The 25,950-nt window shown below is 44.9% G+C and overlaps 1 protein-coding gene across 1 annotated transcript in view; it reads right to left on the bottom strand.

The window, feature by feature from the left end:
* The window catches only part of ATRN (attractin), a 333,522-nt gene that overhangs the window by 265,693 nt on the left and 41,879 nt on the right, over positions 1-25,950 (bottom strand). The window contains exons 3-5 of the mRNA XM_033953188.1: positions 17,396-17,509; positions 11,190-11,318; positions 6,826-7,022 (exon numbers count right to left, since the gene is read on the bottom strand). Of these exons, the coding sequence (XP_033809079.1) occupies positions 6,826-7,022; positions 11,190-11,318; positions 17,396-17,509 (440 nt within the window). The remainder of the gene's footprint in view (positions 1-6,825; positions 7,023-11,189; positions 11,319-17,395; positions 17,510-25,950) is intronic.

The raw sequence follows: 25,950 nt of genomic DNA, 5'->3' as shown, positions 1-25,950 counted from the left end.
CTCTCTCAGAACCACATCAATAAAATGGATGGGACCATGCTTAAAAGGTCTGCTGACTGAGGAGTCCTCACCCAAATCCAAACCCTCAGGGCGACTGTGTTGACCAGTCCCAGCAAGGGTATCAGCCAGATCCAAAATAAAAGCAGTGTCAGGAGATAAAAGTAGCATAATATCCGTATGGCATAAAGCAATTGAGCGCTGCCATAGCTGGGCAAGAGGGCTCCTGAAAAGGGAGCCCTGCAACTGGCGCAACTGGTTTAGAAGAAACCGACGCACTCACCAGCAACATCCAACAGGCTAGGTCTGAAGAATACACTTTCCAGAGGAGCCTAAAATTCCGGTGAAAATTCACACCTTGTCCACTATAGGGCCCTGCTGCAGTGTGAGCACCACAGAAAGAGAGTCCCCAGACTTGGAACGCAGGCATTTGGCACCAAACTCCAGAACAGCCTTTAGGTGAGATATTTTTCTGAAATCATGGAGCCAGGCCAGCTTTCCAGCCCTGGAGAACATGAAGAAGAAGTCCATAGCTCCCACCCCTCCCCCAGCACAGCACGCATATATGGTCTCTAATCCGGCACAATCAATGCACACATTCGACAGATTAGAGGCTGAGGAGTCTAGCCCAAATGATTTTTGAGGCAGAAATAAAAACTAAGATCGATAAAAATCTAAGATGGCCACTGCCAGCAAATTCACGTCATAAATGGCAAAAAATAAAGAAAAATCTGAAAATAAAAAATAGCAATTTGGGGTTTGGGGAGGTGGGAGACCTGAACCCTACCCTCAGAAACTCCAAAGAATGCATGGGAGCTTTAGGTGTGATCCTACAGATCACCCCTGAAGCTCCCATAGGAAATAATGGAGGTGTACTTACAATCTGTGAAGTGACTGCCTGTCAGCAATGTTACACTGCAGCTGAAAGGAGGAAAATAATTTTCTGCCTCCGAAACTGCTCCAAATGACCAAACTTAAAGATCTTTGGACTACCAGTCAGACGGACACCAACTGTAACCACCACCCCCACGGAAACTCTCCACACGACCAAGGGCTGGAAATGCAACCTGCCTGCCAGCTCTGTTTAAACTGCAACAGAATGGAGAAAAGGGTTTTCTGCCTCAGAACAGCACCAAAACGACTAGACTTGAAGATTTTTGGACTGTCAGTCGGACTGTAATCTCCACCCCCAAGAAACTACTCCACGCGACGCAACTGGGGGCGGAAAAATATAGCCTTTGCCCTGAAACCTGGAGGGAAATTTACTCAGGATGCATACAGCCAGGGCTTAAAGCCCTAACAGAGTCAGAGAGCCAGCAAACTCCCAGGGGAATGGGACCCAGTCTGAGAAGGGTGTTACAAGCAGGTTGGCTCCTCAGATTCACCAAAGCTTCTCTGTGAAGCAGCAGTCCAGCTTCACAAGACTGCACCCTTTCCTCCAGCAGAGGACAACGCATGGGGTCTCACTGCACTGAAGCCACCAAAAAAAAGAACTTTAAGCGAAAAAATAAGAAATATATGCAGAGCATATCCAAAAGACTTCTGCACAGATTGCTTGCAGAAACTGAAGCTAGAGAATGACAAGGGGACAAATTTGTCCCCATCCCAGGAACTCAATTTCTCCATGAGTTTTGTCGCTATTCCTGTCCCTGCCCCGTTCTTGTAAGCTCTGCCTTAACCGCACAAGCCTCAAACACTTATGATTTTAAAGTGTTTGAGGCTTGTGCAAATGAGGACAGAGCTTACAGGAATGGGGCAGGGACAGGAAAATAATTTGCTGGAATGAGAAAATGAGTTCCCGCGAGTACACAGAAAAATGGGTCCCCATGTCATTCTCTAATTGAAACTAGAGGGGGCTCTATCTCCCTCTCTTTAGGTGGGAGGAACGTGCTCAAAAAAGTGTTCGGATTTCTGCGGAAAGGGAATGAACACCTAGTGTACTGAATCCAGAAGGGACATAATAGAACGATGATTTTTGGCTTTAAATGGGGAAAATTAGATTTCAGCAGAATTTTATTGTGTTGTAAAGGCTCGCCCCTCCTCCAGTAGTTTAGTGGGGAACTTGAATGACTCAGTAAGAGAGCTGATTTTGAATTTGGATGAGGGTCAGTTTAAAAAGCCCTGCATGTGACCACTGAGCAATGGTGCAGACAGGTACTCTTGTCTCTTGTGTCTGTTCTTAGATATACTGCATAGCAGTAGACAGGTGGAAAACAATAACACTCCCAAGGGGAGCAATATATAATTTGGAATAAAAGAAAACTTTAACAAAGATACATCCCTTTTCAGCAGAAGCCTTGGACTAATATTTGCCAAAAAAAAAGGTGTAGCTTAGATGTGGAAGATATGAGTTAGCTGGTAGTGAATGAGTTAACTGGTAGTGAATGTCCCAGAATAGACGAGGAAAGGTTTAAGAACAAGTCTAGGCTAATAAAGATTTTTTATAAAAAACCATCCTAAATAGGATATGTACTGGCCTCCTCTTCTCCTACAGACAGTCCCAAGCCTCCAAGGTCTTTAGAATAAAGAAGGAGATGGAGATGAAGGTTGATTTGGACATTGTCCATTTGACATTAGAAAAAGGACAGTAGGGTAAGATATTCCAAAAGAATAGTGTGAATATCTCCTGGAGTACCATATTAGCATTGATGGTACAGTGGTAGATGTTCTGTACTGAAGAACCTGATCGATCCTGCTGAGGGAACCGAATTAGAGAACCATCTATATACTCCATCTTCAAGCCTCAGTGGAGTATTCTCCATCATCAAGCATCAGTGGAGAATATGGATGAAACAGACAAGAAAAAGAAGGCAATCCACATGAAAGGTTGTACCTCAATAGTGGCTCTTTTTGATCATGGAAAAAATGTGGGAGGGGATCCAACTTAACAGGCTCTACACCCAGATTGGATCCCTCCATTAGAATCATGTTAATGTAATATAGCAGAGTTGTGATGGATGGGATAGACGATCCATCTTAAGCCATTCTACAATTTACGATCATGATGGAGTAACAAACAGATGAGTCATGCCATGCTTAATAGGGACCAAACTAAGCAGAAAAATATGTCCCGTTTACGTCATGGTTATAGTGCACAAAAAAGGGACTACCACCTTACAGGCTCTACACCCATGGCGGAATCCTGAAATAGTATTGAATGGTGCTGTGAATGCGAGTATGCATAGCGGAAAACTATGAGTAAAAGTTCCAGTTTCAAAGTGGAGAGTAACGATCCAGACCAGAAACATAAGAACTGCCATCTCCGGATCAGCCCTTCGGTCCATCAAGTCAGGCGATCTGCACATGCAGAGGCCCAGCCAGGTGTACACCTGGCGTAATTTTAGTCACCCATATCCCTCTATGCCTCTCGTAAGGAGATGTGCATCTAGTTTGCTTTTAAATCATAGAAGCTCAGTATGTTAGAGCTAGAAATCAGGAAACTTTCAATTGAAGGTTGAATACAGACAAATATGCTAGGAGCAACAGTAAGGGAAAGAAGAGTCTTCCGGTTCTTAAAGAATGCATTCAGTACAGGTGGAACTGAAGAAGTTTATTGCAATCAAGGATCTGTGCTCTGACCATTATAGAGTTTTCCTGAGGCATCTAACATACTGAAGGAAAAAAGGAGGAGAAGAGGGATACAATGGAACCATAGGATCCTGGAGCAGATAATGTAGACTCAGACTCGCACTCAGTGTTCTCAGCAATATGCATGAAAATAGGTCAGAAAGCATAAATAGAATCCCAGATGTTTTGGGATTCAGAGTGTTGAGAAGTATTCTTTCAAGTTTTTGATGGGGAGCATCGATGTCTACTGGAAGAGCGTTGATAGAAAGCAGAGTGGGGGTATCTATACCATGTGACTTCGAAGTGCTATGCTTAGGCTGGGCCGGTACCAAGAGAGGCAATGTAAGCACGGGTATCAATTGCAATTTGTGTCCCTGAACTCCTTTTGGAAAAACCTATTGAGTTTGAGTTGAAGATTTGCACCAGCGGAAGAAGAATCATAGCGTGATGTTCCCTTGAAGATCTCAATGTTAGAATCCTTGAATCGTCACATCCACTCTGTAAAACCTTGTAAAGATATGATGATAAAACCAAGTAGCCACCCGAGCTCATAAAGCTGCGACATTCCTGGTTGAGTACACCTTGAGAGAAACCGGTGGCTGCTTTCCACAAGTGACATATGATAAAGTGGCCATGCAGATCCGTTTGGCAGTTGAGACCTTGAACACTGGCTTACCACAACTGGACTGACTTTTTAATGTTTATATGTTATCACTGGGTGTGCAATTGTCTCAATTGGGGATAAAACTGTTTAGTTATGCAGATAATTTTACGATCATCATTCCATTTGTTAATTCTCTTTCAGAAGTCATCCCTATGGCAACAGAAGTATTAGGTTTAATGAAACAGTAGATGACTGAATTCAAATTAAAGCTTAACTCAAGAAAATCAAAGGTTTTTTTGTAGCTTCTCCACACCCATATGATACTAAAACATCTTTGATCATAAATAAATTCAGCTATCCTGTCCAATCTACCATTAAGATTTTGGGTATAATACTAGATCAGGGTTTGACTATGAAGAACCAGGTGGATTCTTTGGTTAGAATAGGTTTCTTTACCCTCTGGAAGCTTCGATCCATTAAGGCATATTTTGATGTTTCATCATTTAGAATTCTGGTACAGTCCCTTTGTGAAGCCATTTCCAGAAGCCAGGATTTGCGAAAGAACTGTGAATCTCAGGATATTGTGATAGGAGATGGCATTTCCCAGGTGCAGACTTGTGGGAATCTGGTGGGCATGTGAAAGAACTAATATTCCAGCTAGGAGATAAGTGAAACATCTGTTGTTTACTGCAGAAACTAACAGTGTGAGATAGGATAAAATAGTATAAGAGGTCATCTTGGGGCTTTTCCTTTGGAATCCATCAGCGCGCTTAAAGTGAGTCCCACGACTGGTTGACCCGGTCTATCACTGCCTGGAAAGGATTCCCCAGTCAGCTGTGAGGAATGGTGATGTCATAAATCAATCATGGTGATGTTATACATACTTAGCAAGAGTTATAAAGTTACAGCATTAGCCAGTTGAAGAGTTTTAAAATATAATCTATAAAGGTAGATAGTGAAATTACAATTAAATTAAGATACTGTAGAGTACAGGGAGTCAATTTACAGATCAGTATAGGCTCTAGAGGAGGGTGGAGTATACAGCATAGCCCTAATTATTAAACATAAGGGCTGGTATTCATTGAATATTCCAGCAGATCTGGGAGAGAGGATAGGTTTATTTATATACTATATGGGTTTACTTAGAGCTTCTGTAGCTTAGCAAGCACGCTTTTTGCCCTATGTGATTGTTGTAGTAGATGCAGGACTGGCTCAGCACTAGCTCTCCAGAATTAGGAAATAATTTAGGATATATTTTCCGTGACAAGACAAATAAGCTTCCTGTTCTATAGGTGAAAGTAGTTTGTACACTTTGGAAAATAAAGAAAAAGTGTGGAGAGCGACAGGAGCCAGGAAAAAAAATGGTTTTATTTCAGGTGTATTTTTCATTAAGCTGCCCGTTAAAAGGATGTATTAATAGATTCACTCCGTCCTTTAAGGCAGGGGTGCCCACACTTTTTGGGCTTGTGAGCTATTTTTAAAATGACCAAGTCAAAATGATCTACCAACAATAAAATTAAAAAAAAAACACAACGCACACTGTACGCTGAGAAAATGTTAATTATTATTCCTATTCCGGCTTTTTTTCAAAGAGGTCAAGGCAGATGACCATGTACTGTCACCTCAATAACAACCATACAAAAATAGACAAATATACCCTCCTCCCTTTTTACTAAACCACAATAGCAGTTTTTAGCACAGGGAGCTGTGCTGAATGCCCAGCACTGCTCTCGACACTCATAAGCTCCCTGCGCTTAAAACCGCTATTGTGGTTTAGTAAAAGGGAACCCACGGTGCAGATATAAATTCAGACACATTTTGATCACTAAATTGAAAATAAAATCATTTTTCCTACCTTTGTTGTCTGGTGATTTCATGAGTCTCTGGTTGCACTTTCTTCTTCTGACTGTGCATCCAATATTTCTTCCCTTCTTTCAGCCTGTATGCTTTCTCTCCTCCAGACCTCATTCCCTCCCCCAACTTTTTCTTCCTCTCTCCCTGCCTCCCTTTCTATCTCTCTTCATGCCCCCTTTCTTTTTTTCTGTTTCCCTTCTGTCTCCCTGCCTGCCCCCTTTCTTTCTTTCTCCCTGCTCTCTACCAAGCCACTGCTACCACCATCGGGGAACAGGCCCCAAAGCTACTGCCACCGCTGCCATAGGGTAACAGGCCCCAAAACCACCGCCGCCCCAAGCTCTTTCTGCTTCCCTGCGTCGGGCCGACCAGCATTCCTCTCCCCGACGTCAATTCTGCCGTCGAAGAGGAAGTTCCGCCCAGCCAGGCAGCGATTGGCTGGCCCGAACTTCCCCTCCGACGGCAGAATTGACGTCGGGGAGAGGAAGGCTGATCGGCCCGGTAGATCGCCAAGGCAAAGAAACTTTGAGTTTTCTTCAAGCAAGATTGCTTGTGAGGCGTCCGCATCGGGGCTCCATTGGATCACGTCACCCATTAGTGAGAATACCTGCCTGCTTGTCCTGGGATAATGGCTTATCTTACTTTGTCCTTAATAGGCACAGACAGACATGAAAACTACTCTGCAAGTACTGAGAGCTCATGTTTTTAGCCAATTAAATTTCATCAAAACTTCAACACCAAATCTTAGAGGATAATGATAAGGCGCAACAAAACTAATATGAACAAACATTTATGGTACTACTCACCCTGCCAGCCATCAGAACACATGCAACCAACTGTATTGTTGCAGAAGCCTCGATCTGAATCCCCACAATTCTCCATGCAATAAGGAATATCACATGTCTCTCCTCTCCAGTGTTCTGAGCACTCACAATAAACACCACTGCTATTATTGTGAATACATTCTCCCCGGCCAGAACAATTATTAGGACATGTGTTAATACTTCAAAGACAAGAAAGACAAAGGGTTGTTTAAGAATATGAACAGTAGGGATATATATATATATATATATATAGATATTGATATGTATAATGTGGGAAATGTTACTGGCATTTCCCCTATCATTTTATCTTTTCTTTTCCAAAACAAGAATTTCAGGTTTTCTTTTATCTGTTAATAATATGCATGTTGTTAAGTGTGCACACTCCTTACAGTATTTAAACAAACAAAAACAGAACAAAACATTGCCTATAAACCAGAGTTTCCTGAATCGGTTCTGGAATATATCCTTGCCAGTCAGGTTTTCAGGATATCTACAATAAATATGCATGAGATTCATATGCATACACTGCCTCCTTTGTTTGTAAAATTTATTTTATGCATATCCTGAAAACCTGACTTCTTCTTGTTGTTAAGTACCATCGACTCGTGTACCTGACTAGCAAGGAGGTATTCCAGGACACATTTCTGAAACACTGCTGTAAATGATATGGGAAAAAATACAAAATAAAATTTTCAGGGTGTACACCCATAGAAAACAGAGGTCTATCTTAGAACAGCTTTCAATTTTTACTTTGCTTGAAAAATTGAGGTTTGTTCATACATGTGCTATTTTTCAAGATTTAAAGTTGTAGGATTTTGAATGTCAATCCACTGTATACCATAAAACTAAGAAATGAAAATTACATCCGATTATATTTGCAGTATGAGTATGAACCTTTAAGATCAAGTTCTGATACTATCAGTCTCATTACAAAAGCAGTAAAATACCTTTCAGATCAACAGAACAAAAGATTAGGTTCTTACATTTGTTAATCTTCTTTCTTGTAAATCCATGCTCAATTTCCTAGACTAGTGAGTTACTCTCCTATGGTCACCAGACAGATTGTAGAAAGCCTCAATTATACAATGCTTTGAGCTCCTCCCTCTTATCTCAGGGACTGCCCCCCAGGAATCCAGTTTGTGACAAAGGCAAAAAAGAGAGGGGAAGGGGGATACTCCATGACCAATAAGTCTAATCTGTTTATACCATGTAATTTAGAACAATCAAACAATTGAACCAGGTTTTTTAAACATTAGGAACCTGAACAACAACAACAAAAAAAAACAGTGCTATAAGGAGATACAGCCTGCACTGACAGAAGGGGGCAATGGGACTAGGGACCCCCAAGACAAAGTGTTAAACATATTTGGAAGAACTCTTAAAAAGACTGGTCAGTAAATCAGAAAGCAATCCAGCTTACCACTACTTGTAAAGGCAGACAATCAGCGAATCAACAACTCACAGGGCTGGTTCCAGGAACATAGAAACATAGAAAAATGACGGCAGAAAAGGGCCAAAGCCCATCAAGTCTGCCCACTCTAGTGACCCTTCGCTTTGAATTTGTTCACCACCCCCTGCCTTTACATCATTAGAGATCCCACGTGAATATCCCATTTATTTTTAAAATCTGCCACGCTGTTTGCCTCAATCACCTGCAGTAGGAGTTCGTTCTAATGATCGACCACCCTCTCGGTGAAGAAATACTTTCTTAAGTCACCATGAAATTTTCCTCCCCTAATTTTCAGCGGATGCCCTCTGGTGGACGAAGGTCCTATAAGACGGAAGATATCCTCTTCCACCTCGATACGGCCCGTGATATATTTAAATGTCTCAATCATGTCTCTCTTCGTTCCTCAAGTGAGTACAGCTGCAATTTATTCAGCCTTACTTCATATGGGAGATCCTTGAGCCCCGAGACCATCCTGATGGCCATCTGCTGAACTGACTCTATTCTCAGCACATCTTTCCGGTAATGTGGTCTCCAGAATTGAACACAATATTCCAAATGAGGTCTCACCATGGATCTGTACAGTGGCATTATGACTTCTGGCATCCTGCTGTTAAAACCTCTACGGATGCAACACATCATTTGCCTTGCCTTGGAGGAAGCCTTTTCCACTTGATTGGCAGTTTTCATGTCATCACTAATGATTACTCCTAAATCCCGTTCTTCCGTGGTCCTAGCTAAAGTCTCACCATTTAACGTGTAAGTCCTGCATAGATTTCTTTTACCCAGGTGCATCACTTTACATTTTTTAGCATTGAAGTTGAGCTGCCAAGTCGATGACCATTGTTCCAATAGTAGTAGGTCCTGTGTCATACTGTCAGGCATAGTGCTTTTACCTACTATGTTGCACAGTTTGGCGGCGGCGGCGAGCAGTGTTCTTCAACTGCCAGTCCACGGACCGGTGACGGTCCACAGAAGATTTCTGCCAGTCCGCAAGATAGACGCACTTAAATTTCCTGCCGGGTGTATAGCAGTGCGGCAACAGTCTTGGGCTCTTGGTCTGCGGTGGTGTTGGCAGCAGGCTGCTGTTCCACCCAGCCTCGGGTTCCAGGCAGTGCACAGGGCCAGCGTGTGGATTGGGGCCAACGGCAGCGTCTGAGTCTTCCCTCCGAGACAGCTCGCTTGTGCAGCGAGAGTCCGCCTACGTGCGGGATGCGTACAGGCACCCGGCAGTTGAGAACAGGGAGAACAAAGGATTGGTTGATGTGAAACTCAGAAACAACCTTAGGCAAGAACTTAGGATGGGTACGGAGAACCACCTTATCATGATGAAAGACAGTGAAAGGAAGGTCCACTACCAAGGCTTGAAGCTCACTGACCCGACAGGCAAAAGTGAGAGCAATAAGAAACATAACCTTCCAAGTAAGATACTTCAAGTGAGCCCACGCTAGCGGCTCGAACAGGGGTTTCATTAAGCGAGTAAGGACCACATTAAGATCCCAAAACACCGGAAGAGGTTTAAGGGGCGGATGAACGTGGAAAAGGCCTTTCATGAAGCGAGAAACCACAGGATGAACAGAGATAGGCTTCCTGTCAATCGGCTGATGAAAAGCGGCAATGGCACTAAGGTAGACTCGAACAGAGGAGGACTTGAGTCCAGCGCCAGATAAGTGTAACAGATAGTCCAGGACAGCAGACAAGGAGGCAGACAGCGGCTTCTGTTGTCTAGTAGCACACCAGGAAGAAAAATGGGTCCACTTCTGATGGTAACATTGGCGAGTGGACTCCTTCCGAGACACCTCCAGGACATCCAGCAGACTGGGAGAACTGGAACGAGGGCATCAAGTCTTGAGGAACCAAGCCATTAAGTGTAGAGACTGTAGGTTGGGATGAAGTAGAGAACCCCGACTCTGCGTAAGCAGTGAAGGAAAAACAGGCAGAAGAAGAGGCTCCCCGGAACTGAGTTGTAACAGGAGGGAGAACCAAGGCTGTCAGGGCCACCGAGGAGCTATCAGAATCATGGTGGCACTCGTGGACTTGAGCCTGACGAGAGTTTTCAGAATCAGAGCGAATGGAGGGAACGCATACAGAAACAGGTTCGTCCAATCCAGCAGGAAAGCATCCGCCTTGAGTCTGAGAGGGGTGTAGACCTGGAGCAGAAGCGGGGTAACTTGTGATTGTGGGGGGACACGAACAGATCGACATCCGGAGTCCCCCAACAAGCAAATACCTGACGCAGGGTCAAGGAATGGATGGACCATTCGTGAGGCTGCAGAAGATGACTCAACTTGTCCGCCAGACATTGTGCTGGCCCTGAATGTAGACCGCTCGAAGGAATGTTGCGGCGGATGGCCCAATCCCAGAGCCGCATCGCCTCCTGGCACAGGGACAGCTCCTAGGACCAGGATCCAAACACTGCAAAGAGGGGGAGGAAAGTGCAGCTGACACAATTGGTACCCATACAGCCTGCTCTAGCACTCCCGATAAAGTCAAGGAGTAAGCCAAACAGTAGGGGAAAACCCCAAGCTCCACAGTTCAAGCAGGCTGGCTGAGCAGGTCCTCGCAGGATCCACCTGTCAGCTGCAGACCAAAATCTGCTCCTCTCATGCAGGCTAGGCAGTCACCAGAGCTTTACTGGAACATGAAGTCCCACACAAAAATTGTAAAAAAAACAAAGAAGGGAATAGAGCATATCAAAGTTGTTTCAGCAGGCTCACTGACTAGGGGAAGCAGAGAGCAAGGAGAATGAGGAGGTACTGAAAACGATCAGTATCTCCTGCAATGGACTCGCAGGAGCAGATGGAAGACCTTGGTTCACCACATCATTATTGCACTGGAAATTCTGTTCGCTAAAGAGACATTTGCCAAGCTTTCCATTAAAATAATTGAACAGACTTACTTATAAGTGATGTTAAAACCTGTCAAATTATAGGCAGCATCACTGAAAAAATGCAGTAAGGTATAGCCAGAGGTGGTTACAACTTCTGGAACTGTCTCATTACCTCCTCGGTCAGGGACAATGAGGCCACTGAAAGGGGAAAAAAAGGAATAAGATTAGGTCTATACCTCCAGGGATCACATACCATTCTCTCTAATCATCTCCCAGGCTATTATTAGGAACAACAGATTTTCTGAAGTCTATGGTGTGCTATTAATAGAGGAACCATTTCTCTCCTCCATCCTGCTTCCCCATGATAACCAGCATTGCTGTCCTCTACTCTCACCTTCTCCCCCATTATGATTGGATCTCTCTTACCTCTCCTCACTAGTGCTGCCCGATTCGCGATTCAAATCGATTCTCCGATTCACTTTGGGTGAATAGATTCGAATCTGTTTTGTTATTGAAAAAAATCGGACTTACCGATTCGTTGGCCCCCTTGCTACCGCCGCTTTTGCCTGGCCAGGGAGGAGAGGAGAGAGCCTTGCTGTCCCAATCTGCACCAGAGAGCCGTTCAGTATTTCCCTCTGCCACCAGAGTCCTTGCTTCGATGTAACTTCCGGTTTTGCAAAACCGAAAGTTACATCGAAGCAAGGACTTCAGTGGCAGAGGGAGAGGGAAATACTGAACGGCTCTCTGGTGCAGATCAGGGCAGCAAGACTCTCTCCTTCCCAGCAGCAAGGCTCTGTCCTCTCCTCCCTGGCCAGGCAAAAGCGGCGGTAGCAAATACAATTCACTACCCTGCAGCTACTCCGGGCGTCTTCTCTCCATTCAGCCGCCCAAACAGAAACAGGAAGTTTTCACTGAGGGTGGGTGCAGTGGAGAGAAGACGCAAGGAGTAGTGGCAGGAGTGGATCGCTACCGCCTCCAGCAGACCTCTTCCGGACTCTCTTTAGGAAAGGTGCAGGGGTGTGGTGGTGGTTGGGGCTTAGGAGTGCCATAAAAAAATAAAAAAGGTAGATGGAGGGAGAGGGGAGAGGGGAGATGGGGAGTTGGTGGACTGGAGGAGAGATGGGGAGAAGATAGATGGGAGAAATGAACTTGGTGGAGGAGATCATGGAGAGGGGAGATGGGGGAAGGATAGAAGAAATAAGGATCTAAAAATATGAGAGGGAAAGAGATGGTGGACAATGGGATTTAGGGAGGGAAGGAACAGAAAGGAAGAGAAGTTAGACACAATTATGGTGTGGAGGGGGGATAGAGATACTGGATAGGAGGGTAGTTGGGAAAAGAAAGGGAGACATGGTGGACCCGGGGATGGTGGAGAAAGAGAGAGAGATGAGGGATGAATGGGTAATTCAGAAAAGGTGGATCTGTGGATGGAGACGAAAAAAAGGAAAGATACCAGACCTCCGGGGGAGGGAAGGGAAACAGAAAGGGAGGACAGAGATAGAAGATGGATGGTTAGCACGGAGAAAGAAGAAAGAAGGAGACCCTGGCAAGCAAGTTATCAGAAGACAATCGGAGCCAGGGAACTCAATTTCCCTGTCCCGTCCCTGTGAGTTTTGTCACTGCTTGTCCCATTCCTGTAAGCTCTGCCTTAACCATACAAGCCTTATGATTTTGAAGTGTTTGAGGCTTGTGCAGATGAAGACGAAGCTTGCAGGAATGGGGCAGATATAGGAAAAGAATTCTCATGGACGGGAAAATGAGTTCCCGCGGGGACAGGGAAAAATTTGTCCCAATGTCATTCTCTATTACTGAGTTCAGGCTTTCCTCTTAACACAAATCTTTTTAAGAGGCAGTTGACAGCGCTTACCATATACAGTATACTTGAATATAAAATACTAGGACTGCAGGAAGATTACAAATTTTAATTACAATTAATATTAAGATATTTTTAAGGAAAATACAACACACAAACACAAAAAAAAATCCTGACAAAGCATAAACCACTTGTTTATCTGTAGTTTCCGCTCTATCTTTCATCTACTACCAGTCCCCAATCTCCTTTCTCTGTACTCACTCTTTCAGCTCTGTCCTGGTCTCTTTTCTCTTACCTCCAGGACAGTGTCTCCCCTCTTTTATTCCTCCCCCTCACCCCTCATATCCAGTATCTCTTTCCCTACCTCTGTGCATCCAGTTTCTCTCTTCTCATTCTCAATCCCCTGACTGGATCTCTCTCTTCTCTCTCCAAGTTAAGCATCTCTTTCCCTCCTTCCCCCCCTCCTTTCTTCCTCCCCTGATACTGTACCTCTTGCCCCCCAAGTCCAGCACTTCTTTCCTCCTCCATGCCCCCCATGCATGAGTACCTCTCTTCCTCCTTGCTCATTCTATCACCGCTATAGTAGTTCACTGGGACAGTGAATGTAAACCACTTAGACAATTAATAGGCGGTATATAAATAAATAAATAAATAAAATAAATACAGTGCCTCGCTCCCTCCTTTTCCTTAGTCCAGTGCTTCTTTCCCTTTCCTTGCCTTGCTCCATTCATCACCTCTATCTCTCCTTTCCCCCTTCAAGGTACCAACCACCTCCCACCGAGCAACTCTCTCCTTCCTTGCTCCCACAGAATTACCTCCTCTACATCGGAATCCATCACTTCTTCAGGTATGAAAGAACCCACAGTATACGTATCAACCTGTTTGGGTCTGAAAGAAGCTGCAGTGTCAGCATCAGCATGGCTGTGACCCAGAAACAGGAAGTTACATCAAGCTCTTCAATATAACTTCCTTTTTCTGGAGTTAGAGAGTATCAGCAGCAGCACAGGCACTGCAGTCTCAGTCAAACCCAGAGAAGCAGCGGGTCCCTACACAGAAAAGGTAATCACGTTAATCACAATTAATTTTATTAAATCGGTGTTAAAAGATTTATTGCATTATTAACCCACTAAAACTGCAGCCTTAATAAAAACTCATCTGAATATAAACCAAGGTAACCGTTTTTCCCCTCAAAAGAGGAATAAAGGTTGACTTAAATATAAACCAAAGGCTTATATTCATGTATCAGTAATGCTATTTCTCCTTCCTCCTCCCCAACCTAGCAAACACATTCCTGTGGTGTATAAATTCAATAAAATGCAATGAATGAATAATAAAAACAGTCAGAATTTCAGCTTGGTAACCAATAGAAGATAACCAACCTAGGTTAAGCTGCCCAATCATTGGCTTAGGAACCAGACAGACATCTACTGAATGCTTTGGAACCTCGGTGAAGAAACCAAAACTTACAGGCTTGGGAACATGAACTAAGAGACCCACCTGTGGCTGGTATTGCACAGTTGCTGGGCATGACCTCTATGGTGATGAGGTTGCGGCAATGCCACTATGGACCAATGCAATCAAATATTTTCCTCATAAAAAATGCAAAACAGTTTATAACTTGAAGAGCTAACTATATGTCAATGTTAATTATGCCATTACTATGGAAAATTCAATGACTTTTGACTCATTTTCAGGCACTGTTTGCTTGAGTTGAAAAACAAAACCAACTTTTTCAGGGGGTCTGAAACATACTCTAATACACTGTTCTTCAACCGCCAGTCCGCAGACCAATGCCGGTCCGCACAGGGCTGGCAAGATTAAAGTGACCATAGGACCGTTTTCAGACCACCTGTCCCATTGTCCCCACACACAGCTTCGGGACAGCGTCCCAAAGCTGTGCTCGGGGACAACGGGACAAGCGATCATTTCTTGTCCCTCCCTCCTTCCTTTCCCCGGGTCCCCTTTTCTTACTGCCCTGCCGCTGCTGCTAAAGCTGACAGGAAGTCTTCTTTCCGACGACAATTCTGACGTCGGAGAGGATGTTCTGGGCCAGCCAATCGCTGCCTGGCTGGCCCAGAATGTCCTCTCCTTGGGAAGGAGGCACCGGGGGCACTAAAGACTTGGGAAGGAGGCACCGGGGACCCTAAAGACTTGGGAAGGAGGCACCGGGGGCACTAAAGACATGGGAAGGAGGCACCGGGGGCACTAAAGACATGGGAAGGGGGCGCCGGGGGCACTAAAGACATGGGAAGGAGGCACCGGGGGCACTAAGGACATAGGAAGGAGGCACCAGGGGCACTAAGGACATAGGAAGGAAAGAGGGAGGGAATAGAAAGGGACAATTCTTGGGCCTGAGTGTAGAAAGAAAGAAATGAAAGAAAGGATACACAGACAGAAGGAAACGCAACCAGAGACTCATAAAATCACCAGACAGGAAAAATTATTTTATTTTCAATTTAGTGATTAAAACGTGTCAGTTTTGAGAATTTATATCTGCTGTCTATATTTTGCACTATATTTGTCTATTTTTCTATAGTTACTGAGGTGACCGAGCTCGCGGAAACGGGGTTTTAAAATTTTAGTCCTAGTAGTTTGCCGGTCCACAAAATAATTCTTTTATTTCTGCCAGTCCACGGGTATAAAAAGGTTGAAAACGTAAAAGCTGGTTAAAAATACCCAATTTTTGACATTTTTTGAAAAAACACAAACTTTAACTGAAATTATAAAGTAACAAGATTAGCGTATAAAGTGAAATTGTATATTTGAAAACAAAGTCATGTCACAAAATGACAGACAATTTTACGGGGATAGCTTCATTATTACAGGAGACACAGAAAGATAAACTTTAAAGTTTTTTAGCATGGTCCATTTTTCGGCCAGCTTTGAAACTTTTTCATACATCAGTTTCAAAAAATGAAAATACGCATTAGTTCCATTGATTAGATCGTAAAAAGTTGTATAAGATTGCCAAGTTTCATTTGTTTAGTTTCAATGGCCAAGGAAATATTTTGACTCAAAGATTTCAAAATTGGGCAGGGATACCGTACATGGTCATGGTATGGTATCAACCAAAGGGCTATATATCCACAAGTATTCTACTGGCAGATCTTAAACTTTACCAGAATTTGTTTGGGTCATTTGGGTCATGTAAGATTCAGTATACAAAGTTTCATCAAAATTCGTGATGGTGAGGTGGTGCACTTTTCTAAAATTAGACCAAGTAGATGCATTACAAATATCCTCAATGTGAGTAGAACACAAGAGTCACAAATGCTACCATAGCTCAGATTTTATATGCCCAGTCCCTCCTGCCATGCTGATCACCTCCCCTCCCCTCTGACAGCGAAATGGCAAGAGGGAGGCCCCCTGAACCCCACCCTCACACTTTTTTTTTTAAGTTGAAAACAGGAGGGAAGCACAATCTGTCTAACTTCCAGGCCCATCAATCCAAATAGCAGGCCTTTTCTCCTTGGTGCATTATGTGATGGCATCTAAGCCAATCAGGGCCTCGGCTCCTCCCTCTGATTTAATGGCCAATCAGTGACTTCCTCAGGCTCCTCCCATGGGTGAAACCCAAGCCAATCAGGGCCTTAGGGCCCTCCCCATGCATCACATGATGCACCAGGGCGGGGCCTAAGGCCCTCAGTGCATAGGAGGAGCCAGAGGAGCAGGAGGCATCCCTCCTGCTCCCAATGTAAAAGGTACGGGAGGGGAAGGCTGATGGCAGGAGAGAATGGGCATCCCTCCTGCCGGGTTTCTTCAGGGGTGGGGGGAAGGTATTTTCCGGCAGGAAAGAGTTGACATCCCTCCTGCAGGAGGGAGTGGGCGTTTGTCGGGGGCCGTATTTGTCTCGGGGAGCTGTTGGCAGCAGTGGGGGAGGGGTTCTTTTTTTTTTAATGGGCAGTTATTTTACTTGTGTAATACACGCAAAATATCTGTGCCATTAAAAAAAATTTTTTTGGGGGGTAAAACCTCTCCAGGTTTTAGGATAGTAAAACCAGATTCAAAATAGCCAAGCAATTGTTAGTGCATCAATCGCTTGGCTATTTTGCATGGGGCTTTACTAATTTGCATGGGTGGATCAGATCAGAGAGGAGATTCATCGGACAGCAGTTTAGTGAATCGAGTTGGGGAACACGAACGATCACAAAACCAGTAAAATTGATTTTGTGACCATCATTACATGATTGGTAAATTTTGTGAATCTAGGCCTATGTCAACTGTTAGCATGCACTAATTGCTGCATAAACAGTTAAGAAAGCTTAGTGACTGCCTAGAGAATCAAACATAAAAACAGCTGACTGCTGATTTACTAGACATGATCAAAGCTGGGGAAAAAAACAATATTAGTCTTACGTATAACAAACATGTTTCATTATGATTTACATTAATAATCCTGCACATCAATCCAACAAAATTTTACAAAGCAACAAACAAATTAATAAATCAGTCTGATTCTTACCTAAAGGCCGCCACTAAAGGGGCATAAATTGAGTCTCCATCAAACACATATAAGTGGTCCCAACTGCATTCCGTAGCAAAATGATTGAAACGAAGCCTCAATACTGTGTTGGCCCTTGAAAAAGTGAAATTAATAAATTATCCTCAATAAGCAAGGTTAAAAATGTGTTATACATAGTTTTTATACTAAAATCCTTATTTATATCAGGAACTTTAAAAATAAAACCAAAACCAGTCCTCTGATATTGGAGGTTTCTTCTTGTACACAGATTCATATGTTTATCCTAAGCAGAGTACTTTTATTGATGATCTGGGTCTAGTTTTATTCTCAGATCAAATTGTACATCAACATATTTTATATTCACATCATTCCAACAATTTTTTTTTTTAACTTTTTAAATCAGACTGTACAAACAAGTATATTAAGTTAAAACCATGGTGAAATTAAACGTAATAGATTATGAAATAATATTCAGTTATTCAAATCAACAACTGTGGAAAGCATGTAGAACAGGACTTAAGGCTTTCTTCCCAACCACTACAAATGTATGTGCATCTAACTGCGATGTTTCTGTGTTTATTTGTGAGGCCCTCACTAATATACTGCAATTACACCACTATACCGCAGTAGGCAATAGCTCACTAATACAGCAATTATACCACTGGATGGCAGGGGGCGCTAGCTCATAGGGGTTACAAGTAGGCTACCTTACGGGAGGTGGGGATAACCTGCTGTGTCATGGAGGGCGGACTCATGCAGTGAGGAGTTCATATGCCCTAGAGTGGGAGGTCCTGAGACAAGAGTTCTCCAAGAAGGAGAGATCTTTCCTAGCCATGGGCTAAGGAAAATCACTGGGAAGCAGAGTAGCCCTCAAGTGATTGTGAGAAAGACTGGCAATGTGAGACATCTTATTTATTTAAAGACTTTGATGTTAAGTGCAAAAGGCTGAAGGCAAGACTGTGTGTGAAACTACATCTCCCCTAGTTGTGGGTTGAGAAGCAAAGGGGCTGTGAGAAAGCCTGTATATGTGGGCTTTGTTCTGGGGTCTGGTTGAGACCAGACCATGATACCTGACTAGAGAAAGACTATTGCAACCTGTGCTTGGGGCATGGCAGACACTGGCCCTTTAGATTCTCTGCTAGGCTTTTTATATTAAAAAAAGTGTTTTAGTCTAGATTAGTATTTTACGTTGTATTTCAGAGCATAAGATAAGATCAGATTAGGGCACAGATAGCAGTTGAGGAAAGTCTTTGTTTAGTGTTTAATTCCCACCTACCCACCCCACTCTACCTCATCCCAAAGCTGAACTTTTGATTTATAGGCGCTTCAGCCAATTAAGAACAGGGCATTGCTTTGGTAGGATTCTTTTCTGCTTTTTCTATTTTTTTCCCCATCAGGTGCAAGTACAGTACGGCTGGGAAACATTGTGTCACAAAAAGGTGAGAGATCATATTTATTTTTCCAGAAGCCATGTAGGATTAGGGTCTAAAAGCAATTGTTTTTTCTAAAACTAATAGTAGGCAAATTAAATTCTGACCATAATGGGGCCTGCGATGTTATAATACAAGATGATAACAAAGAATTAGCAACCAATGTTACTCGTAGATAAATTGGAAGAGTTTGGCATAAGGATTCTGTTTTAGAAATAAAATAGTCCGCTAAATCTTCTGATTTCAGAGTAGAACTTTTGCACAGAAGAACTGTTAGCATTAGAAAGTTTATTTAGTGTGACTTAAAGTTGTCTTGACTTATTGGGGGCATCATGTCTAATTTGTTTGATGTAATAATTCTCTGTGGTTCTCTATTAAAACACAAATACAGGGTTACATACACATCACACATTCCATTAAAACTTTGACCAGATCTTCCCAGCTCCTCCTGGTCATTCTCAGAGTTTGACCAGATCTTCCCAGATCCTCCTGGTCATTCTCTAGAACGCTCTTCCAGAGGCTGTTATAGGGGAAAACACCCTCCAAGGATTCAAGACAAAGTTAGACAAGTTTCTGCTGAACAAGAACGTGCGCTGGTAGGGCTAGTCTCAGTTAGGGTGCTAATCTTAGACCAGAGGGCCGCCACATGAGCGGACTGCTGGGCATGATGGACCACTGGTCTGACTCAGCAGTGGCAATTCTTATGATCTTATGTTCTTAGTCCTTCCTGGACTCCATCTCTACAGGTCTTCTCAAGAGACCTTTCTGACCCTCCATTAGCCCTCCAGGTCTTCGGCAGCGTCCAGTGTCAATTACCAGTCCCTCCACCGGTTGCCACTGTCCCAGCTAGTCCTTCCGCCAGTCCTCTGGCCAGTTCTCTCAGGGTCCTTGGTCTCTCCCAGCTTCTCTGTCGCTCGGTCATCTTATCCTGCACTCATGCACCAAGGGCTCTCTCCCAGCCCCTTAGCTGTCTTATTGCAGATGCACACCCTGAGGACTGTCGCTCAGTCATCTTATCCTGTACACATGCACAGAGGGCTCTCTCAGCCCATAGCTATCTTCTCGCAGACACACTCACCTGGATTCTTTTTCACCGGACCCCACCTCCAGTCATCAAGCCTAAGCCCCTCAACTCCAGGTCATTAGCTGCTCTTCAGGTCTTTCCCTGCCGGTGTATAGGTCCCCACTGCACCAGTTTCCCCTGTCAGGGCTGGTCAGTCTGGCCACTCTACTCTGCTGCACTTAGTGCCGGTCAGCAATGTCCTTCAGGGCTTACCGGGAATTAGGCCAAAGACAGCATTCCTCTTCCCGAGGGTTGCCCAGCTCCCAAAGGAGCTACTTGCTTTCTGAGCTCTCTGTGCTGGGAGCTGTTCTTTTCAGCACCACCATTCATTCAGGGAAAGAGAAGAGGACCCAGAATATGCTACCTGACTGTTTTAGTGGACAGGCCTGCTGTAAAACCAGCACATATTCAGGGGAAAACCTAGATCCCCGCTGCCTAGTCAAGTCTGGCTGTCCAGAAGAGAGAGACACTGAGGCCCTGAAGCCTTGAAGGAGGTACAGCATATGCACCTCATTTCTGCAAAATGGCTACTGTTCCCACTTTGAGCTGAAGACAAGCGCCAGCAGCCACATCCTTGGACTTCAAAATGCTACAGCATAGACAGACTGCAAAAGGTCCTAAGAACTGCCCTCACTGGTCTTATCAGACTCTTCTTGTGCCTTCCCGGACTTGCAAAATACACACCAGCCTGAAGATTCCTGACGCGTCCTTCATCCTGCCAGACCAGTATCCATGTCCCTTCCTCCTCCTCCCCCACTTATGTGTCCAGCACCCATGTCAGCTGGTCCTGCCACATACCTCCCTCCCTTCCTCCTTCCAGCTCCTGAAGCAGCAGACAGCTGGTCCTGACACTCCGCCCCCCTCCGGCCCTCGAAGCAGCACAGCCAGTCCTGACCAACCGCCTTCCTTCTCTCTGGCCCCCAAAGAAGAGAGCCAGTCCTGACCAACTGCCCTCCCTCCCTTACCCGAAGCAGCAGCAGTCAATGAGCAGAGGCAGTGCCATAAACAGGCTGCACCTGGCCAGTTCCAGCAGGGCCTTTCCTCTGCCACGTCACTTCTCAAAATGCAGAAGGGCCAGCTGAATCGCTTGAAACTCCAGGCGATTGATGAACCATTTTCTCTCAGACAGAGACCACTGGCCATGGACTGGATTGTCTGAGCAAACAGCATTCCAGCTATACAGGCTGGCATCTGTCATCAGGATCACCCAGGCTGAGATCCGGAGGGGAAGACTCCGGGACACAGATGGAGAATTCAACCAACAGGCTAGACTGTTCCGAGCCTCCGCCGTCCAAGGGAGCCACATATGCAGTGGCTCCTGCTGCGGACTCCCAACGTAAAATAAGCAGATAGTGTAGCGAGCACAGCTCTTGCCCAGGGAACCACATCATTGGTTTCAACCATGGATCTCAGGACCTTCAGGTACTGCCAGGCTGTCGGAGCCAGAGTTTCCAGGAAAGCACATATCAGCTGGCAAAGCTTCCCCTGGCACGAGTCGGGAAGAAAAACCTTGTCCTGCCCTGTAGCAAACCAGATCCCAAGTATTCCAAGTCCTGGGTCAGAACATGCTAGCTCTTTTGAAAGCTGATCAACAAGCCAAGATGCTGAAGCAGCTGAACCACATGGTGCCCCTTGGATCAGACCGGGCTCTGGTAAGTCAGTCGTCCAAGTACGGATGGACTTGAATTCTGAGTTTCTGTAAGTGGGCCGCCATTACTACTATTACCATAGTGAACGTCCTGAGCACAGTCGCCAGCCCGAAGGGCAAGGCTGCAAATTGGAAGTGTTGCTGCAGAACAGGGAACCTCAGATATTTCCTGTGCTCCGGAAAAATGTGAATATGAAGATAAGCCTCTGTCAAGTCCAGGGAAGTCAAGAATTCCTCAGAAGCCACTGAGGCGGTCACAGATTGCACTGTTTCCATCCTGAAGCAGGGAACCTTGAAGGCTGACAGCTTTGATGTCCAGGAGTGGTCTCCAGTCTTTGGAGGCTCCCTTTGGCATGATAAAGTATACTGCTTATCTGCCAAAGCCCAAATCAGGCTATAGCACCAGTTATCCTGCAGGCTGCTGTATTAGCTGCTTAAAGTAAGTGCAGGGAACCTGGGGGAATATGCAGGTTTGCAGGGGGAGCAGAACTTCGCAGCAGGGAGGAGGAAGAAGAGTGCCTTCACGGGGGGGAGGAGGAGGAGGAAGAAGAGTGCCTTCGTGGCGGGGAGGAGGATGAAGAGTGCCTTCGCAGCGGGGAGGGCAGGCCTTTGCAGGGGGAGCAAGCCTTTGCGGCGGGGAGGAGGAGGAAGAGTGCCTTCACGGCAGGAGGTAGGCCTATGCAGAGGGAGGAGAAGGAAGAGTGCCTTCATGGCAGGAGACAGTCCTGTGCAGAGGGAGGAGAAGGAAGAGTGCCTTCGTGGCAGGAGCCAGGCCTGTGCATAGGGAGGAGGAGGAAGAATGCCTTCGCGGCAGGAGGCAGGCCTGGGCAGAGGGAGGAGGAGAGATGCCAGACCTATAAAATAATCCCACCAGGATGTTTGGAAAAAACCACCCAATTGGGCAGGAAAATCGAATTGAAAAATCGATTCAATAGGCTGAATCTAATCAAAATTTTTTTTCTTGAATCGGGCAGCACTAGCGGGGACAGTAGTTGCAGGGACAGGGCGGTGACAGGGACGGTGGTCGCGGAGACAGGACGATGACGGGGACAAATTTTTTCCCTTGTGTCATTCTCTAGATAGGATCTCTGACCTGAGGTTCTTCCATAGTACTGATGGGAACGTCTGGAGGGACAAAAGCTAGAACGTCCTGGACCTCGAGAGGTCTAGGGCCTGCTCTCAGGCAAGGGTTTACAGTCCTGAACACTAGCCATGAGGTCGTCCATACCATTACCGAACAGTAATTGCCCTCTAAAAGGTAATTTACTCAGGGTCTCATTAGAGGATGAGTCACCAGACAACTGCTGGATCCACAACTCCTACATGCCAAAATAGAGTACGCCAAGAGCTAACTCTGAACATAGAAACATGACAGCAGATAAAGGCCAAGTGACCCATCTAGTCTGCCCATCCACAGTAACCATTATCTCTTTCTCTCTCCGAGAGATCCCACATGCCTATCCCAGGCCCTCTTGAATTCAGACACAGTCTCTTGCTTCCACCACCTCTTCTGGGAGACTGTTCCATGCTTCTACCACCCTTTCCATAAAAAAGTATTTCCTCAGATTACTCCGGAGCCTATCACCTCTTAACATCATCCTATGCCATCTCATTGCAGTTTCCTTTCAAATGAAAGAGACTCAACTCATGCATATTTATATTACGTAGGTATTTAAATGACTATTATATCTCCCCTCTCCCGCCTTTCCTCCAAAGTATATAGATTGAGATCTTTAAGTCTGTCCCCATACGACTTATCATGAAGGCCACAAACCATTTTAGTAGCATTCCTCTGGACCGACTCCATCCTTTTTATATCTTTTTGAAGGTGCAGCCTCCAGAATTCTACACAATATTCTAAATGAGATCTCACCAAAGTCTTATATAAAGGCACTAATACCTCCTTTTTCCTACTGGTCATACCTCTCCCTATGCAACCTAGCATCCTTCTAGCTTTTGCCGTCACTTTTTCAACCTGTTTGGCCACCTTAAGATCATCACAGACAATCACACCCAAGTCCCGCTCTTCTGTCATGCACATAAGTTCTTCACCCCCTAAACTGTACCATTCCCTCAGGTTCTTGCAGCCCAAATGCATTTCTTAGCATTATATTTTATCTGCCAAATTTCAAACCATTCTTCAAGCTTCGCCAGGTCTTTCTTCATGCTATTGAACATTTTGGTATCATTCGCAAAGAGGCAAATCTTACCCGACAACCCTTCAGCAATATCATTTATTAAAATGTTAAAAAAAACTGACCCAAGAACAGAACCTTGAGGCACACCACTGGTATAATCCCTTTTCTCAGAGTGATCTCCATCGACCACTACCCTGTGTTGCCTTCCACTCAACCAGTTCTTGACCCAGCCTGTCACTTTGGGACCCATCCCAAGGGCACTCAGTTTATTTATTAGACATCTGTGTGGAACACTGTCAAAGGCTTTGCTAAAATCTAAATACACCACATCTACCGCACATCCTCTATCCAATTCTCTGGTCACCCAGTCAAAGAAATTGATCACCATTGATCACGACCCTCTGTCACCTTACTTCTTCCTTACCTTCTCAGCTACTACTTTTGAGAACCAAAGCGGCCTTCTTTTCCTTTTACATACTTGACTCACAAAAAGTTTGTTGCCCTTATAATTGATCCTTTCAGTTTTGCCCACCGCATTTCCTCTCCTTCCAGACTTTTCCACCCAGACAACAATTCTTTGATGTAAACCCCCATCCAAAAAAGTTAGGATTTTTTTTAAAGTCTAGAACCTTTGCTTTTGAATGAGCCCTTTCTACACCCATCTTAATATTAAACCGTACCATGCAGTGATCACTGGATGCCAGATGATCACCCACTGTAACATCAGAAACACTTTCCCCGTTTGTAAGCACTAAGTCCAGTATGACCCCATACAGTATGATCATACAAGGCATTTTCCACATAATCCACGATATGATCATACAAGGCATCTTCCACATAATCCACGATATGATCATACAAGGCATCTTCCACATAACCTACACCTGAAATCAAAAAGGGGATATCTTAGAGCAGGATCATGATGAAGTTTGGAGTGGCAAGCTCTGGCTACAAAAAAAAAAAAAGTGTCTGCAGCCTCTTTCAGTTCGGAGGATATAGAGCAGGGGTGTCAAAGTCCCTCCTCGAGGGCCGCAATCCAGTTGGGTTTTCAGGATTTCCACAATGAATATGCATGACATCTATTTGCATGCACTGCTTTCATTCTACACCCCCTGATGTAGAGTCAAAGAAGGATGAAATCAATCCTATGGTCCTGTGTATCTTTCAACACAGCCCCTCCATCACTAGGGAAAGAAGTGCGCTTGGTAACCTGTGCCATTCACTTTCAGTGATGCAAAAGGCTGATTAAATGCATCTGCCATTGGGTAGAGCTTGGACATGGCTTAGTGACTCAAGAGGACCCTCTGGCACCTCCCAGTGATCCGTGAACGTTTTTACTACATTTGGATGATCATGAAAGGACGAAGACTGTGGCTTCATGCTGCTGCTGCTGACTGCACAACCTCTAATTTCAATTCCTGGAAGAATTCAGAAATTAGACCAACGCTGAGGGCTTAAAGAATCTTCACATGGTGAGGTCCTCATCCAGATCTGGAACCTCTCCTGGATCTGGATCTTGGAGATCTGCGAGTGCTGCTACATCCCCCACAGTAGGATGTAGCGACGCCTGAGTAAGAAATGGCATGATTAGATTGTCTTGATCATTCATGTCATCATCAGACAAATCATCCCCAGGCAACTCAGTGTTTGGACTTAAGATCCGTATCCTGGGAAGAGAGGACGGGGACGGAGACGGAGACGGAGAAGGAGACGGAGACCCCCCCCCAAAGTGAGCAAGGATGCCAAAGGAATTGTATTTGGCGCCTTTTTCTTGTCTAGATAAGCCTGGAACAGCATGTTAATAAATTTCAGGGGTAACCCTTCGTCTGGAGCAGCAGCAGCCACCTCCTGGGAACTCTGGCGCTTTTGGAGGATTTTTTTCTCCTTTGGCGCCAAATCATGGCTCCGTTTCACCGGAGCTGTAAATGCGCAGTCCCCAGGGGTCAATTTGGACTGACCACGGCTGGAGTGGATGGCAGGACTCCCTAAAGAGGTCAAGGGAACCAGCGCAAACGAAACCTCGACCCCCCTCCTGTACCACACAACACATGGAACACGGCTGCTCAATAGACAGCCATCCACCACAAACAGGGCATGAATCTGAAGTATCCTGCCTAAGGAGTCCATCTGAGTGGTTTTCTTGCAAAAATGAAATCTTTTGGGAGGCAAAAAATAACTTTAAATTCAAATTTGGAAAATCCTACATGGCTGCCACGGGAGCAATTTTCAAAGTAAATTAGCCCGGGAAGAGCACAGGAACCTCTAAAACACGGTGA

Source organism: Geotrypetes seraphini, chromosome 1 (assembly GCF_902459505.1).
Source record: "Geotrypetes seraphini chromosome 1, aGeoSer1.1, whole genome shotgun sequence".
Classification (NCBI taxonomy): Eukaryota; Metazoa; Chordata; class Amphibia; order Gymnophiona; family Dermophiidae; genus Geotrypetes; species Geotrypetes seraphini.
This window is presented reverse-complemented; position numbering and strand designations above follow the sequence as displayed.